The 15,919-nt window shown below is 36.7% G+C and overlaps 1 protein-coding gene and 2 pseudogenes across 1 annotated transcript; 1 reads left to right on the top strand and 2 right to left on the bottom strand.

The window, feature by feature from the left end:
- The first annotated feature begins 8,525 nt into the window (after positions 1–8,525).
- LOC147507252 (uncharacterized) lies at positions 8,526–10,585 on the top strand. The gene is made up of 2 exons (XM_086600989.1): positions 8,526–8,934; positions 9,171–10,585. Exons 1-2 carry the CDS (start codon positions 8,526–8,528, stop codon positions 10,583–10,585), a joined length of 1,824 nt encoding a protein of 607 aa, XP_086457115.1.
- A 2,896-nt stretch (positions 10,586–13,481) lies between these two features.
- On the bottom strand, positions 13,482–14,572 carry LOC147507251 (uncharacterized; annotated as a pseudogene).
- A 58-nt stretch (positions 14,573–14,630) lies between these two features.
- LOC147507250 (pentatricopeptide repeat-containing protein At4g37170 pseudogene) lies at positions 14,631–15,092 on the bottom strand (annotated as a pseudogene).
- Between the last annotated feature and the right edge of the window lie 827 nt (positions 15,093–15,919).

Raw genomic sequence — 15,919 nt, 5'->3', positions numbered from 1 at the left:
CAAACCTTAATGTTTTTCTTAATGTTGTGTAGGAAATAAACCTAGCATTAGTAATATAACCTTACTCATTAGTTCCCTAAGAGTAACAAACAATTTGTAGTTGTCCTAGACTTTAGGTTGGTTCGAATCCTTACTTTAGCTCTACGAAAACGAAAATCGTGAGTAAGGAACTTTGAGTTGCTTTTGTACCAAATTAGAGATTCTAATCTCTAACGTAAGGAAAAGCTAATATCAATAATCATGCGACTTCAAGCCTTTTAATTGAAAATCTTCCTTGCTCACCTGTTGCTTCCAATTGGAACTATATCCTATAGGTACCTTTAATGTGGCTAAGGTCTCAAAGAACAGATTTTTTTTTTTTTCAGATTGGGATAAAGTAAAATCAGCCTTTGGTAGCAACAACTTATTTCCCACTTCTTTTGGCCACAAGTGTTGCTTTATATTCATCTCCTTCAAGTCTAAGCGTGCTTGCAAACCATCCTTGCTCTTGTCCATTTCCAAAATTGTCGCAATAAGGTTCTCAGCTACGGTTTTCTCCACATGCATTACATCCACATTGTGAGGACTAAACAAGAACTGTTAATCACGAAAACACACAAATTACAATGATGTATAATGATGTACGACAAACCAAATTAAGAAATGGAAAATTAAGTTACCTCCCAATACGGCAAGTCAAAGAGTTTTGATCTTTTCGACCATGCATCAATACCTCATCATCAACATTTTTTTTTCCTTTCTTTTTGTGCTACCTTTCCATAAACCGTTTCAAAACTTTCCACTTTGCTTTTTACCTCTAACCACTCAATCTTCTTGGAGCTTCCCCATGTTCTTCCTTCCCATCAAATGGTCTTTTTGTCGCCTAAAAGGATGATCCTCCGGAAGAAATCTCCTAGTGCCCATATATGGATTCTTATTCCCATGTTTTAACCTAATTGAATATGTCTTTTTTCACGCATGGAGGACAACCATAATTTTCACCAGCCTTACAACCCGATAACATGCCAAACGCAGGGAAATCATGTATGGCCCACAACAAAACTGCTTTCATAGTAAATGTGGTGTTACTATGAGAGTCGTGATGTTTTGGTGCCCATGAGACCACAACTCATTCAACTCGAAGATTAGGGGTTGCAAATAGACATCAATGTCTTTCCCTGGACTACTTTTCCTGTGTATCAACATGGACAACATAATAAACTGTTTAACCATACAAAGAGATGGCGGAGATTATATGGAACAATCATAACAGCCAACACGAATAAGAACTATTAGAATGAGAAAACGGATTAAATCCATCCGTCGCAAGTCCCGTGACGGACATTGCGTGGCTCGGCGAGAAAATTCTGGCCACTTTGCATCAACTGTGCTCCAATTGAGAGAGTCAACTGGATGTCTCACTCTATTTTCGCAACCACGGCCCTCGAATGCCATGTCATGTTCTCCGCAATCCATGGAACACTAAAAAAAATATATATATATTTCATTAAAAACTGATTGATTCAAAGGGTAAGAAGTAAATGCGATAACGTACAAGTATTGAAGCCAAAACCTTACCTATACAATCTTTGTAACCTAGGTATTAATGGGAAGTATCTCAAGACTTTTGCTGGTACGGGTTTAGCCTTTTTCTTGTCTGTAATATCAACAACTTCAACATTCTTCCATCTGCTCACACCACATTTAGGATACTCTTGAAGAGCTTCAAGTGTTTTCCAATACAAAATGCAATTATTGGGACATGCATCGATTGTTTCATAGTCCATACCTAAAGATTTAATCAGCCCTTTAGCCTCATATACAGACAAAGGCAATGTATTATCTTCAGGAAGAATATCTCTTAGCGTATCCAATAATTCTGTGAAGCTATTATCAGACCACTAATGTTTTGTTTTGAGGTTCATCAACTCAACTGTTACTGATAACTTAGTCTTTTCTTGTCTGCATGAGGAATATATTGGTCTCTTCACATCCTCCCACAAATGATTGAACTTCATCTCCTTTTTTAAATTAACTGGATTTTGGTTACATTGTTCATTATGGCAATCGACATCCACATTTTCATCCGAACTTATCTCATCCGCATTGAAATCTTCATCCGAACTAATCTTATCTACGCATTCATCCAAATCATCAAGTTGGACAGTCCTAAGCTTTTCATTCACAAAGTTAATTTCTTGAGGATGGGTATCTTCGGGAGAGTTATGAGAGGATGAACCAAAAGGTTCAAAATTCCCAACATTGTTTATAAATGACTCCCCATGAAAATACCATGTAGTGTAGGACTCATCAAATCCATAACGAACCAAATGAACAAAAATGGTTTTTGGATCAACCATTCCACGAACATTGCAACACTTGGCACACGGACAAGAAGACCAAGTTCCTTTTCCTAAACTATCCCTCATGAATTCAAGGAATGATTCGATTCCATCTAGATATGCATCACTCCCACTGATTCCTTCATCCACTCTCTGCGGGCGTGACAAACTCATCCTTACTTAATGCAATATGTAGATAAGTACATATTATTTCACAACATTATGAACAATCAATAACTAAAAACAAAATAATAAGTCTTCATTATCCATTTAAACTCACAAAACTCATGAAATTTTCGCATGCTCATTCAAAAATCCTCGCTTAAGTGCATGGAAACTAATAAAACATGTCAAAACATCAAAATAAAGTAAACCCAAGTCGGCTAAACAAAGATATGCCATTACCTATTCTGAAAATACACGACAAACAAAATAGTTACACTAACAATTTTTTGCTAGCAGACAAAATCTGAACCCTGGCTTTGATAGAAACAAGTAAACAACAATAAAGAAATGGAAATGTATAATAAGATCACTATGTGTGCCGCATAACGTGACAACCTGAATCTCATTGTTGGTCAAATATGTTTGGCTAAGAAGTCCAAGTTATGCTTGAATCATTAATAGTAAGCAAAGATGGCATGGTCTAGTTTTCCACTTTTACATGCCTTGCAAACTTGCATTTCCTCATGATTTCTACCCGGTAGTTTTTTAGTCAACATCTACGAACTTTACTTTACGGTAAGGTAGAACTGACATTATCAGCAAGTTATCATTTTCCTTTTCTTCACAAATTGTATCTATTCTAGACAGAGTGAGTACTAGAGAACATAACTTAGACAACTGACCTAGAAAAACACGACTCAAACCCGTCAAGTCTCGTGTCATTGAGACTTGATTATGGTGGAAATCTTTGCTGGTAAAGGATAAGGATTTTCATTCGTTTTTCATTAACCCGATCAATTTTCATTCGTTTTCCAGCAAAGATATCTAATGGCCTCTTCATTAGGAAAGAAGACTAAGCTACAGAAATAGTAATTACTGAAAGTTCTCCTAGCTGTCACAAATGAGGAAATGGTGCTCCATGGATTACTAATTTGTGACAAATCAAGCGCCCTTTTTATAATTACCTTAGTCCATGTCCTGTCAGAGCTAAGAATGCCTAAATAATGAAAGCTCTTTAATAACTTCGCCACTCCGCTAATATCACATTTCATTCTCATATGCAAATTGCTGAACTTCAGGTACTTTACATTGTGAGTTTTACATGGATCCTGGTTGAAGAGTTCCATTTCTAGTTCTGGCCAAATCTTTGGCAAAAAACGAAAAACAAATCCAAGTTGTTCATGACCTCCTAAGATCCAAGTTGTACGTGAATTAGTTCAATATGCAAGATTTACATATTTAACCAGGAACAGTAACAAAACCAATTTTACGCAGCAATTTTCAGCCAATTAAAGAAGCTATGTAGGCTACCGACCGCCGATCATACATAAGAACAATACAAATAAGAACATAAATCAGTTGTTCATTTAAAATTTAACATCATTGAAATCAATGACACCAATAATGGCTTCAGGAATTAGTATATCATGCCATATGGTACCATACTTATTCCATGTAATGAAAGTTATAGTAGAATATATATATATATATTGAGTAAAATACCTCAGTCAATGTCTTGTCAAAGGCAAGAGTTTCTAGATTAGGGAAGCTCTCTAACAACTTAGCCGCTGCACCAATATCGCCTTTTGTTTTCTTACCCCATTTGCTCAACTTAAGGTACTTTACATTGTCAAAATTAATTTCATTCTGATTCCAAATGTCCAGTACAATCTCTGGCCAAAATTTTTGTTGGGAAAAAAAACAATCAAAATGAACACTATTTGTTACAGAATGCAAAAAAATAAAGTACTTTATAACAATATGAAATAAAATGAAATTTGGTAAACTTACATTAATGGTTGTAGATTACAACTGTTTTTAGTAAATATGATATATAAAAAGGGCGCTTGACCTCGTAAAGTTGCAAGTTTAGTAATTACTACATGGATTACTGGAGTAACCGGACAAGATCCAGAAACATTCTCAAAGATGCAATTCCGCAGTTACAGCGGTGACATAAGCTTCCTTCCCATCGCTTAAATGTCATGGATGTGGGGCCAAACCTATCACAATCGACCCTTTTCTAATATCAATTCTTGGAAAATCGAGAAAAACCGGATGTGCGCAATCTGCTTCATCGGCTTCTCTCTTATGTAACACATTTTTAGGTAGTTTATGGTTTTGAACCCGCAGCGATCCTGGGTGAAACCCTATACCCACTTCTTCCCCACCATCCATTATTATTGGCTCCTTATTTTTGGAAACAATAGTATCTCCACATGAATTCATATTTCCAGATCCACCTGATATATTGTATATATTTTGCCACCTACGCTTCCAACCATCAACTCCTTCCGTTCTATTTGAACTGCCAACAACAATTGATGCTGCCTTTGACTTTTCATAATTGTCAATCTTTAGCTCTTTCACCAAATCACTTGTACAAACCTTTATAGTGTTATCTGGACAAATGCTTGTCGATATTTCCATAATGTCACAATTCTCCAGCCCCGTTAAACAGAATATGAATCACTAATTAAAGCACTAATTTCGAACCTGATTACAATACTACTCTGTTTAACTAATTTCGAATCTAATTACATGTTTAAAGATTATATGAATTAATCTTTAAAAAACGTTAAAATCTAAATGAAATCGCTTAGATCTAATAAAGAGATTGTAGATTTGATAAAGAAATAATTGAAATTACCTGAAGAGATTGTAGATTTGCTGAAGATAGCGATTTGAGGATCGATCAAATATTATGAAGATTTTGAGAGTGGTTTTTGAGAGTGATTTTTCTTATTTTGAGAGTGAAAAATAGGATGAAGAGTAGAAAATAGGTTAGAGAGAACGAAACAAGTTTTTTCTTATTTTGGTGAGAGAGAACGAAATAGGTTATTTTCTATGGGTTGTGATAATGTGATCCGACGCTTAGGGGAGTTCAACGACACGTGGTGGGCGTATTCACAAAAAGACAAAACAAAAGTGTCAGTAGCTTTGTCTTTTCTTTTTAAATCTGGTGTAGTGCTGGTACACCCAACTACCCAAGACCTACTGCAAAAAGCTTTTCTGACAAGAATGTTGATGAAACCCCAAAATTCATAATCGTAATAAAAATTGCATACAATTAACAAGATCATATGAACCGAAAAGAAGCCGATTAGACTTAATTGGTTACACTTAATTCCACTAAAGGAAGATGAGTTTTGTCGTGCTAAAACAATCGGATATTATCATTTTTAGAGGGGAAATAAGACAAGCAGTTTGTTATGCTGATGGTCCAGAGTCCAGACCGTTTTTTCTTTTTCTTTTTCTGGTGCCTACCATGGATTCTTTGAAGCATTCCAGGGTATCCAAAAACAAAAGGATACATAAGATAAACCATGTAGTAGTGGACAATTTCTTCATCCTTGCGTTTCTCGGCCCTAAGACCTCAGCTTCAGTTTGATATTTCTTAGTTTGTCTAGATAATGCCCCAACTCTTTCCATTAATTCCATCGTTGTGGCCTTTGCCTACAAGAACAAGTATCGGAATTTGGCAAGTATGTCATCTCGATCAAATAGAGCAGTGTGTAATGCAGCAGCCTCCTTCCCTAAACTGTGAACATCATGTAGACCCTCGGTTATTGCCAAAACCTACAGCAGTGTGTACTGCAGTAGCCTCCTTCTCTAAAATGTGAACATCATATAGACCCTCGGTTATTGCTAGAACCTACACATAAAAAAATAGGGTGTTAGCAAAGAAAATGACCGAAAACTATTGATGACATAATGTCCAATTTGCAAATAAATATTCAATAAAAACATATCGAACTGGTAATGCTTATTGGCTTAAAACTAGAATAATGTCCACCATTCATTACTCTAAATGTTGCATTGGTTTTATGAGGTGAGTTACTCTGTACACTTAATTTTTTTTTATTACTCTACTTATGTTTCTGTTTTGCTGCAAGTAAAGGTTATGTTGCAGACCTTACCACATTCATAGTAGCACAAGGAGCCAGCCATCCTACAGAAAGCATGCTATATTAGTTTGTATATATTTATTTTATTGACTAATATATTTTCTGGTGCAGAACTAAATGGATGTCTCCAAAAAACTGAAGGCAAAACAAGCACGCATAGAAAGAATGTTTAAGTTGAAAGCAAAGGGAAACCATACACACAGAAGAAGAATGCATAACACACCAAGACAAAACTCACCTGCCGGTCTAGCATTTGGTAATTCTTATCACATTCATTTATCTCAACAGCACAAGCACAAGCACAAGCACATGAACTAATATATCTTTATCTCAACAGCACAAGCACATGGATACTTTGCTTCATATCCATTATCATTTCAATACAATAGCAACGTGCAATCATCCCCTGTGATTTCACATTCACAATGCCAGTACTTACCTTATGTTCAACATTCAACAACACAAGCACATGGATTCTTTCCTTCGTATCCATTATCTTTTCAGTACAATAGCAACGTGCAATCATCACCTATGATAGTACATTCACAATACCAGTACTTTCCTTATGTTCAACATTCACCAGGTAAAAAAAATTCATATTTATATATATTTACATACGTTTACGAGAAGTTACTTACATCATTATATGTGCAGTAATTGGATATAATGTCCACCCATCACATCCAATCTCACGATCACTATTCCAGCAGACTCAATATGCATGCAAATCTTCCTCAATATCAATTAGGTACAATATTGAAAATATGATAATATATTTATGAAATAAAACTTTTAGGATTCTTACTTTTCTCTTCTATATGTTCAGATATTGGCTCTTGCAATACACAAAGATCACAAGATGTTTCGACTGTATACACAAATGCCACAACCTTGGCAAGCGATGATCATATGGAAATTGATTATGATACAATTGGTAATACCTTATTAATGCATTTCTTAGTGTATATCACAAAATCATTTGTTAACACCTTATTAATGCTACAGACGATGACATTTTAGCGACATTTAGATGTTTACGGATCAACGTAACAATCAAGACAAAGTTGTCACCAATAGTAAGTTCTAAATGTATTATTGTTTTGCTAAATTAATTTATATTATTAACATGTGTGTATTTTCATTTTCAGGAAAATTCTCTACGCCGTGGAATTTCGGAGGACCTTAAAGTGTCTGCTCTCACTGTGGTGCTATACTTTGGTATGAGGAGAGGAACACAAAATATAAGAGACCCAAGAATCCAAAGTTTACCATCTGTTGCCAACAAGGGAAGGTAAAATTGCCATTACTAAGAGAACCTCCGAGTTTTCTAAAGCAGCTCATGGACTACAATGGGGGACCTAGATCAAGAAAATTCAGAGAAAACATACGGTCATACAATACGATGTTTGCTATGACGTCTATGGGCGGAAAAATAGACAAGGATGTAAACAAAAAAGGTCGTGGACCCTATGTTTTCAAATTGACGGACAGAATCATCATAAAATAGGTTCTTTACTGCCAATGCCAGGCCAGAAGCCAAGATTTGCTCAATTATATACATGACACAAAAAACGAAGTTCCAAACCGAGTGGATTTTTTGAAAAGAAAAGAAAAAGAAGATCTGAAAAACATAGATAAAGAAATTGTCGACGGATTGATAAAAATGTTCAATGTTGAGAATAATCTAATAAAATCTTTCAGAACAGCAAGAGAAAGATGTCGAGAGTCTGATTTGATCCACGTGTGTTTGAGAATCATTGGACCACGAAACAAGGATGCAAGGCAGTACAACATACCAGAGGCAGCATAAGTTGCTGGATTAATTGTTGGAGACGGACATGAAAATAATAACGGTAGAGACGTAATTTTCGAGAAAAGATTAGAAGGCTTAAAAAGGATGAATGAGTTACAACCAAGCTTTATGGCTATGCAATATCCTATTCTTTTTCCATTTGGAGAAGACAGTTTCCATTTGCAGATTTTAAAAAATAATGTACATGGAAGTAAGTCGACAAAAACAATAATCTGATAAGCATTAGAGAATTCTATGCTTACGTGCTTCAACATAGAAAAAAATGAAGGACGCATTAATCGATGAGAGGTGGACGCCTTTTGAGCCGATTAGTAGTTGATGCGAGAAACAAGCGTGGTGGAGCTCCGTCTACGTTGGATACGTGATAACCAGAAAAAGATCAGATCAGAATTGTACCAAGGTCTCCAAGATGCAGTTGTTGTCGGGGACACAACACCAGCTTCATTTGGGAAAAGATTAGTTCTACCTTCTTCATTTACAGGAGGTCCAAGATATACGGTTCAAAGCTATCAAGACGCAATTGCTATTTGTAGATATGCAGGATCACCAGATCTTTTCATCACATTTACCTGTAATTCTAAATGGCCAGAGATAGAAGAATTCACCACCTTAGTGGGGCTAAAACCACAAGATGACCCATTAATTGTAGCTCGGGCATTTAAGATCAAGCTAGATCAACTCATGGACGATTTATGTCGAGGTCAACACTTCGGAAAGGTTATGGCAGGTATTTTCTAGATGTCTCTCCTTCTGTCTCACTGACGAATCTAATTTATTCAATTTTAGTTGAACTTCCTAATTAACTATATATTAATTAATATTAACATCAGCCAAAGTGGCTAATTATTTATTTTCATTTGGACTTTGAACTTCGAACTTTAGCCTCTAAGTCAATAGAGACTTTTGTTTCTCTGTCCTTATTACCTTTTTGTGTATTTAATCTAACTGATTTCCTCTTTGCAGCTGTTTACACAATTAAATTTCAAAAAAGGGGACTACCACATGCTCATATATTGTTGTTCCTCCACAACAAACTAAAAACTCCATCAGACATCCAAAAAATCATCTCTGCCGAGCTGCCCGATGAAGTCGATGATCCATTGGGATTTCAAGCTGTAGTCCAATACATGATACACGGTCCATGTGGCACAGAAAATGAAAAATCTCCTTGCATGGATGAAAATAAATGCACTATAAAATTCCCAAAGAGATTTTGCAACGAAACAACCATAGATGAAAAAGGATTTGCTGCTTACATGAGAAGAAATGATTCCAAATTCGCTATTACAAAGAAAGGGAAAAAGTTGATAACAAATGGGTTGTTCCGCATAAAACGAGATTTGATTGTCAAATACCAAGCACACATAAATGTCGGATTCTGCAACCAAGGAAGGTATGTTAAGTATTTGTTCAAATATGTGCACAAAGGTGGTGACAGAGCAACATTTGTTATTGAGGAGAACATCCAAGATGGCGAATCAAATGGAGAACAGGTCATACGTGAAGTTGACGAGGTCAAACAATATCAAGACTGTCGTTATCTATCAGCACATGAGGCAGCTTGGAGAATTCTCGGTTTTCACATTCAATATGGAAACCCGGCAGTCGAACGTCTTTCATTCCACTTGGAAAACCAACAACCTATCATATACCAGGACAGTGATTATATACCTGATGTGGCAAATAGGAGTGGAGTGCACGACACTCAATTCACCGAGTGGATGAAGACGAATGCGGAGAACGAAGATGCAAGGCAATTGACATATGCTGAATTTCCTACAAAATGGGTCTGGGATGCAAACAATGACAAGAAATGGACAAGAAGGAAATCAGGAAGAACTATAGGCAGGATATACTATACCCCACCAACAACAGGTGAACGGTTTTATCTTCGTCTACTTCTTAACACGGTGAAGGGTCCAAGGAACTTTAAAGAGATAAGAACAGTAAATGGAAAAGTGCATCCGACCTACAAGTCAGCGTGCCTTGCACTAGGACTGTTGGAAGACGATGGTGAATGGCATGAAGCAATCAAAGAAGCAGCAATTTCAGCATTACCAAAAACATTGAGGCAAATGTTCGTCACTCTTTTGATGTACTGCAAGATAACCGATCCTTTGGAACTATGGAACAGAAATTGGAAATTACTTTCTGAGGACATTCTCTTCGACGAAAGAAATAGACTCAAAAACAATGAACTGACACTCACTGATGAGGAAATTAAAAATCGTGCACTCTGCAAGATTGAGAGATTATTAAACAAGTACAATAAAAAACTCAAAGACTTTTCAGAAAAACTAATTCCCGACATGTCGAAAGAGTCCGATGTTGGTAAAGGTAACAGTTGCTTCAAGAAGAGTTGTGCTACGATAGGGTAGCCCCGACAAAAGAGTTCTCCTCGAGCATCACAAATAGCTAAACAAAGATCAAATGAGAGTTTTGACGCCTTGGCTTATCAATCGCGGTGGAGGAAAAAATAGGAGGCCTATTTTTGTGTGTATGGCAAATGAGGAACTGGGAAAACATTCCTTTGGAACACGATCCTAGCGAGATTGAGATCCGCGAGGGAAAATTGTGTTGGCGAGTAGCTTCTTCGGTATAGCATCTCTATTAATGCCGGAGGAAGAACCGCACATTCCGTGATTGAAAATTCCTATAGACATTGATGAATACTCATGTTGCAACATTGGCCAAGGCAGCCATTTGGTCAACTCATATCTGGCGGATCTTATTGTGTGGGATGAGGCACCAATGAATCATAAAGATGCTTTTGAAGCAATGGACAAAACCTTGAGAGATCCGATGCGATTTAAAGATCCACAATCCAATATAAAAGTCTTTGGAGGAAAAACAAGACTCTTGGGAGGAGATTTCGGACAAACTCTACCCGTTATCGCAAAAGGAAAAAGAACAAGTGGTCTGCAGCTTCACTAACAAGATCTCATTTGTGGGACCAATGCAAGGTTTATCTAATCGACAAAAATATCGACTTAGAGGCGAAGACCTTGATACAGAAATGGTTGAGTCCATATCCAAATTCAGCAAGTGGGTCCTCGATTTAGGTGAAGGAAAGTTGCCTACAATTGCTCTTAATAGTAACAAAGAGCCAACTTGGATAAAAATCCCGTGACGATCTTCTCATTCCGGAGAGAATCGGCATTAAAGAAATTGTGTCTAGCATCTACCCGACATTGAGACCAACTATACAATGGCTGGAATACTTGAGAGACGATGCATTTTGACACCAAGAAATGATTGTGTCAACGGTTAACTCATTCGGCCCTTTAGACATTGGAAGGAGACTCTAAAAATACCTGAAAGTTGACTCAATAAGCCCAATGTGTGGAAATATTCAAAATCAAGATATTTTGTATCCGGCGAGTTCCTAAATACGATAGAGTTGTCCGGGATTCCAAATCATGAACTTCGAAATGAAGCGTGCACCCATTATGCTCCTCAGAAACACAAACCCGAGTATGGGCATGTGCAATGGCACAAGACTGATCATCACAAAACTAGGAGAAAGGGTTATCGAGGCACAAATTATAACAGGAAGGAATATCGGAAAAAGAGTTTCCATCCATCGCATCGTCATGTCTTCAAACGAATCAAAATGGCCTTTCATTCTAAGACGATGACAGTTTCCTATAAAAATTTGCTTTGCGATGACAATCAACAAGAGCCAGCGTCAAACTCTAAAACATGTTGGAATCTACCTTCCTACACCCGTTTTCAGCCATGGACAACTGTCGTATGTTGTCGCTTTCCACTACCGCCACGAGAAGGATTAAAGATATTGATAGACAACAAAGAAAATAAACCATACGGTCATACAGAGAACATTGTTTACCATGAGGTTTTCAACAATCTACCAACAGGTATGTCAACTAGACATGATCCGAACACATCATCTCTTAATCTATGAATATATATTTAATACCACTGACCAAATGTTATTATCAAACTTTTCAGAATAAATTTCACAGCAGCTACACATGGAAATTGAAGAACAGAAAGCAACACAGCTCAATCACATGGTAAGATTATCAAACACAAATGTATTACAACCCAATTGCACTTTCGCGATATTTTTTGTTTTATTTTTATGTCTAATTAAATTCTAATACATTCTTTCTATTGTGCACACAGGAGATAATAATGTTAAAGCTGAAGGCATTGGAAGACATATATATTCTCATGATTATTTTTTTAATCAATTTTAAACATTATGCATTTTCTATTTCTATTACTGACTTATACATAATAAATTAAGTTGATTACCTTAGTAAACATGATACCAACAAGGTAACCGCACCCAACGATGATAGATATCCCAATGGCATTTATTATTCCTTTTGGTCCACTCCGATCTGCATTTTTTATTTCCTCTATCTTTTGGGTAGATCCCTGAAACTCTCTCAACCCAATATCCTGGCTGTTTCCATTTCGCCTTCTTTCTTCTTTGGAGACGCGATATTGCGGCCAGAGATAACACAATAAATTTATTGTAGAGGAAAGGATAATTCGAGTTAGCAACAACTACAGAAAACAAAAGGGAAGGACAATTTTATTTAATTTAACCATGTATAATATGTCTCAAATTACCTTTGGGAGCATAGTACATTGAGATCGACTTTTGGCTGTGTCGAAACAATGAGAAGCAGCAACAACTACTTAACCGGATAATCCAGCTGCAACACTGGCAACCCAAGATGACAGCATACCAATTTCTTCAACAGACCTGACCATTAAACACAACGGAAGATTATAATTGAAAACAATGTCTTTTTCAAAGAAGCATAGAAAGCATTTAACTGACGTTTTATATGTGGGATGTGTGAGAATTAGTGCATAATGTAAGTGTCAGCAATAAAAAAAAAATGGGACAAATGATGATAGTGATGATGATGGTGGTAAGATGGAAGACATGGACCCACTCCCACATATCTGGAACATTTATGGGCTAAGCAAAACAGAATCCCGCACTACTCCTGATCTGAGACCTCTCCATAAGGTATGCCATCCTTCCAATGATATAATATCTGCAATCCTTTTAACCTCATGAACAGAGGGTGGCTTTCCAGACCCAGTCATCATCCAGGGATACTCTTTCAGAGAACCAACCATATTCGGATGCTATGCTATATATTTGTGTGTAGTTGTATATACACTTGCCCCCCAAACTCATTCCTGCCTCCGTCAATTAAAATCACCACACATGGCTGAATTTTTTGACTAAAAAAATAACTTTCTATTGCATATAGTAAAAGTTAATTATTGACGATGACCGTTTACCAGACCAAAAAGAATTATAACCATAAGAAGCAATTGAAAACAGCTCACCTCAATCAGTCGGCCATGCCAATACAAAAATATTCCACTATTCATCCTTTCCCATTCTACTTGAGAACGACCAAGAATGAGCTGAACAGGTTTTCCCAGGATATGACCTTTTCTAATAGCCGTCTTATTCAAAGATTTTGCCAATGGGAAACTTTTGACCTAAAAAGAATTCATCCATCAATCAATGAAACAAGTTATACGAAATGCAACCAGAAAGTGAACAATAACATTAACAGTATGGACTATGAAGTTACCAATGACCCTTGAACCTTGATCTTCAATCGAGGATCCAAAAAGATAACTTCTAAGTACGATCGGAGGGAATAGTCCAAAGGGACCTATAAGAAAAAAAAGGAAAAACTGAAATAACAAATACTAATTGCAAAAGTAATAACTAAAAAAAAAATCAACCCATATAAACTAAAAGTAGTAGAGTAAGATAATAAACTATCTGGGGTATAATAAGTTGATTTGCAACTTAAAGAAAACTACAAACCTTCTTCCTACATAAATGTTTCAGACTTCAAATAGAATGTGATAATTACCAACCTTCGGGTTGATCCGACGGACGATCCCCGATCCTTCTAGACCGAATAAAAATGTCACCTTCAGGCAAAGTATCATTTCCATACTGCCAGTCCAAACAATAATCCTACCACCATTCATCCAAATTCCATATGTATATTTGTGTCCCAACCCCTCTAAGAGTAATAGTGTCGCAATGAATTACTCATCAAAAGGTGAAAATTCCTTTATACTTCTCAGATTATATTTAACTGAGGCTGGTGTATGAACGCTTAAGTCAAATTCCATCATAAGGCCCTACCTAGCATAGCTTACAATTGGAATTTCCAGAATCTGCAGTCATATCAATTAATTAGATAAAGCAAAACAAGGAAAACAAACATAAGAAACTGGTGATAACTTACATCTTTGCCTTCATTTAATGATTGTGATAGGAAACTTATAGCTCTCGATTTGGCAATTTGGGTAAGAACAATGGCATCCCTTCCGATTTTCATGGATCAAATCTGATAATCACAATCAGGAATGTGCATATCATGGAGATGAGATTCACTTTCATGAGTTAAATCGCCATAAATCACCACATGAACAAATTCCATCCTTAAAACAATGGAAACGATTAGAGTCCCTGACAGTGATCTCCCTTGCAACAATCTTTGATATAACTTTAATAGCGATATGGCAATCTCTAAAAACCTTGATCGGTGTTCCAGTAGGTGTGGCAATGATCCAAAATGCAATTGCAAGTTTCTCACTGTGATAGGATAGATTTTGCTCCTTCTGCTCCTCCTCCACATCATGCAACACATAATCTGTCTTTGGCACAAATCCCTCTTCCTTCATCCTTTTTGACAATTCCTCTAAAAAGTCGTAAATTTCTTTGCTTCTTGGGTGGGATTCATCTCTAACCAAAAACACGTGGATCTGCCTTTCAACCTTCATCCAACTAGAACCTGGCTTCTTCACCACCCCTTGGTCATCCATAGCCTTTCTAATAGTAGCCGCTTCGTGCCACATCCCAGCAGAAGCTTATACATTGGCTAAGGTCACCTATATTGCTGCATTCTCAGGTTCTATTTCAAATAATGTTTCTACTGCTCTTTTTACAAGTTTGATATTCCCAAAAATTCTACAGCCACCGAGCAAAGAATCCCACAATATTCTATCAGGCTCATAGGCATGCCATCAATAATGTCTTCAGCTTCTTAGAAACGACCAGACCGACTCAGCAAGTCAATCACACAAACATAGTGATTGGCAGTGTATTTCAACCCATGTTCTATGTGAATATTTTCACATTCAACGAACCTATTTTACAGAGCACTTTAGGGAAAGTTTTACCTGTAATTCATGACCAAAAAATGGAGGACCACATATATTTGCAGCTATGTGTACTCTGAGCCAGCCCAAAATCTCATTCCACCACCAAAAGGAATGACCACTTATCCCATTGTAACGTCGAATTTAGTACATATCCAAAATCTCATAGCCAAAAATGAATTTTGATCAGTGGCCAACATTATTTTGAAGCTATATATAAGCTGGATCACAAGACCAGAATATATATAAGCTGGATCACAGATCAGAACAGGGGGTGATGCTCAGCATTATTGAAACAACGTTACCAAGGCACAAAAATACTGACTCAGAAGTAAGACACTTGAAACAGCTACATGATGGCCAAGCACTAGGGTTGCGGAAGTGTTTCAATTGTATATAACATTTTGTTGGTGGGCAACATACAATGTAAAAACTTCTTTTTTGGATTGGGAACATTCAACGCATTCACTAATCCAAGTCCACGATTGAGTTACAGAATAGAATTGTAGCAAGGAGCTACCAGG

The sequence above is a fragment of the Coptis chinensis genome, chromosome 3 (assembly GCF_015680905.1).
Source record: "Coptis chinensis isolate HL-2020 chromosome 3, ASM1568090v1, whole genome shotgun sequence".
NCBI lineage: Eukaryota > Viridiplantae > Streptophyta > Magnoliopsida > Ranunculales > Ranunculaceae > Coptis > Coptis chinensis.
This window is presented reverse-complemented; position numbering and strand designations above follow the sequence as displayed.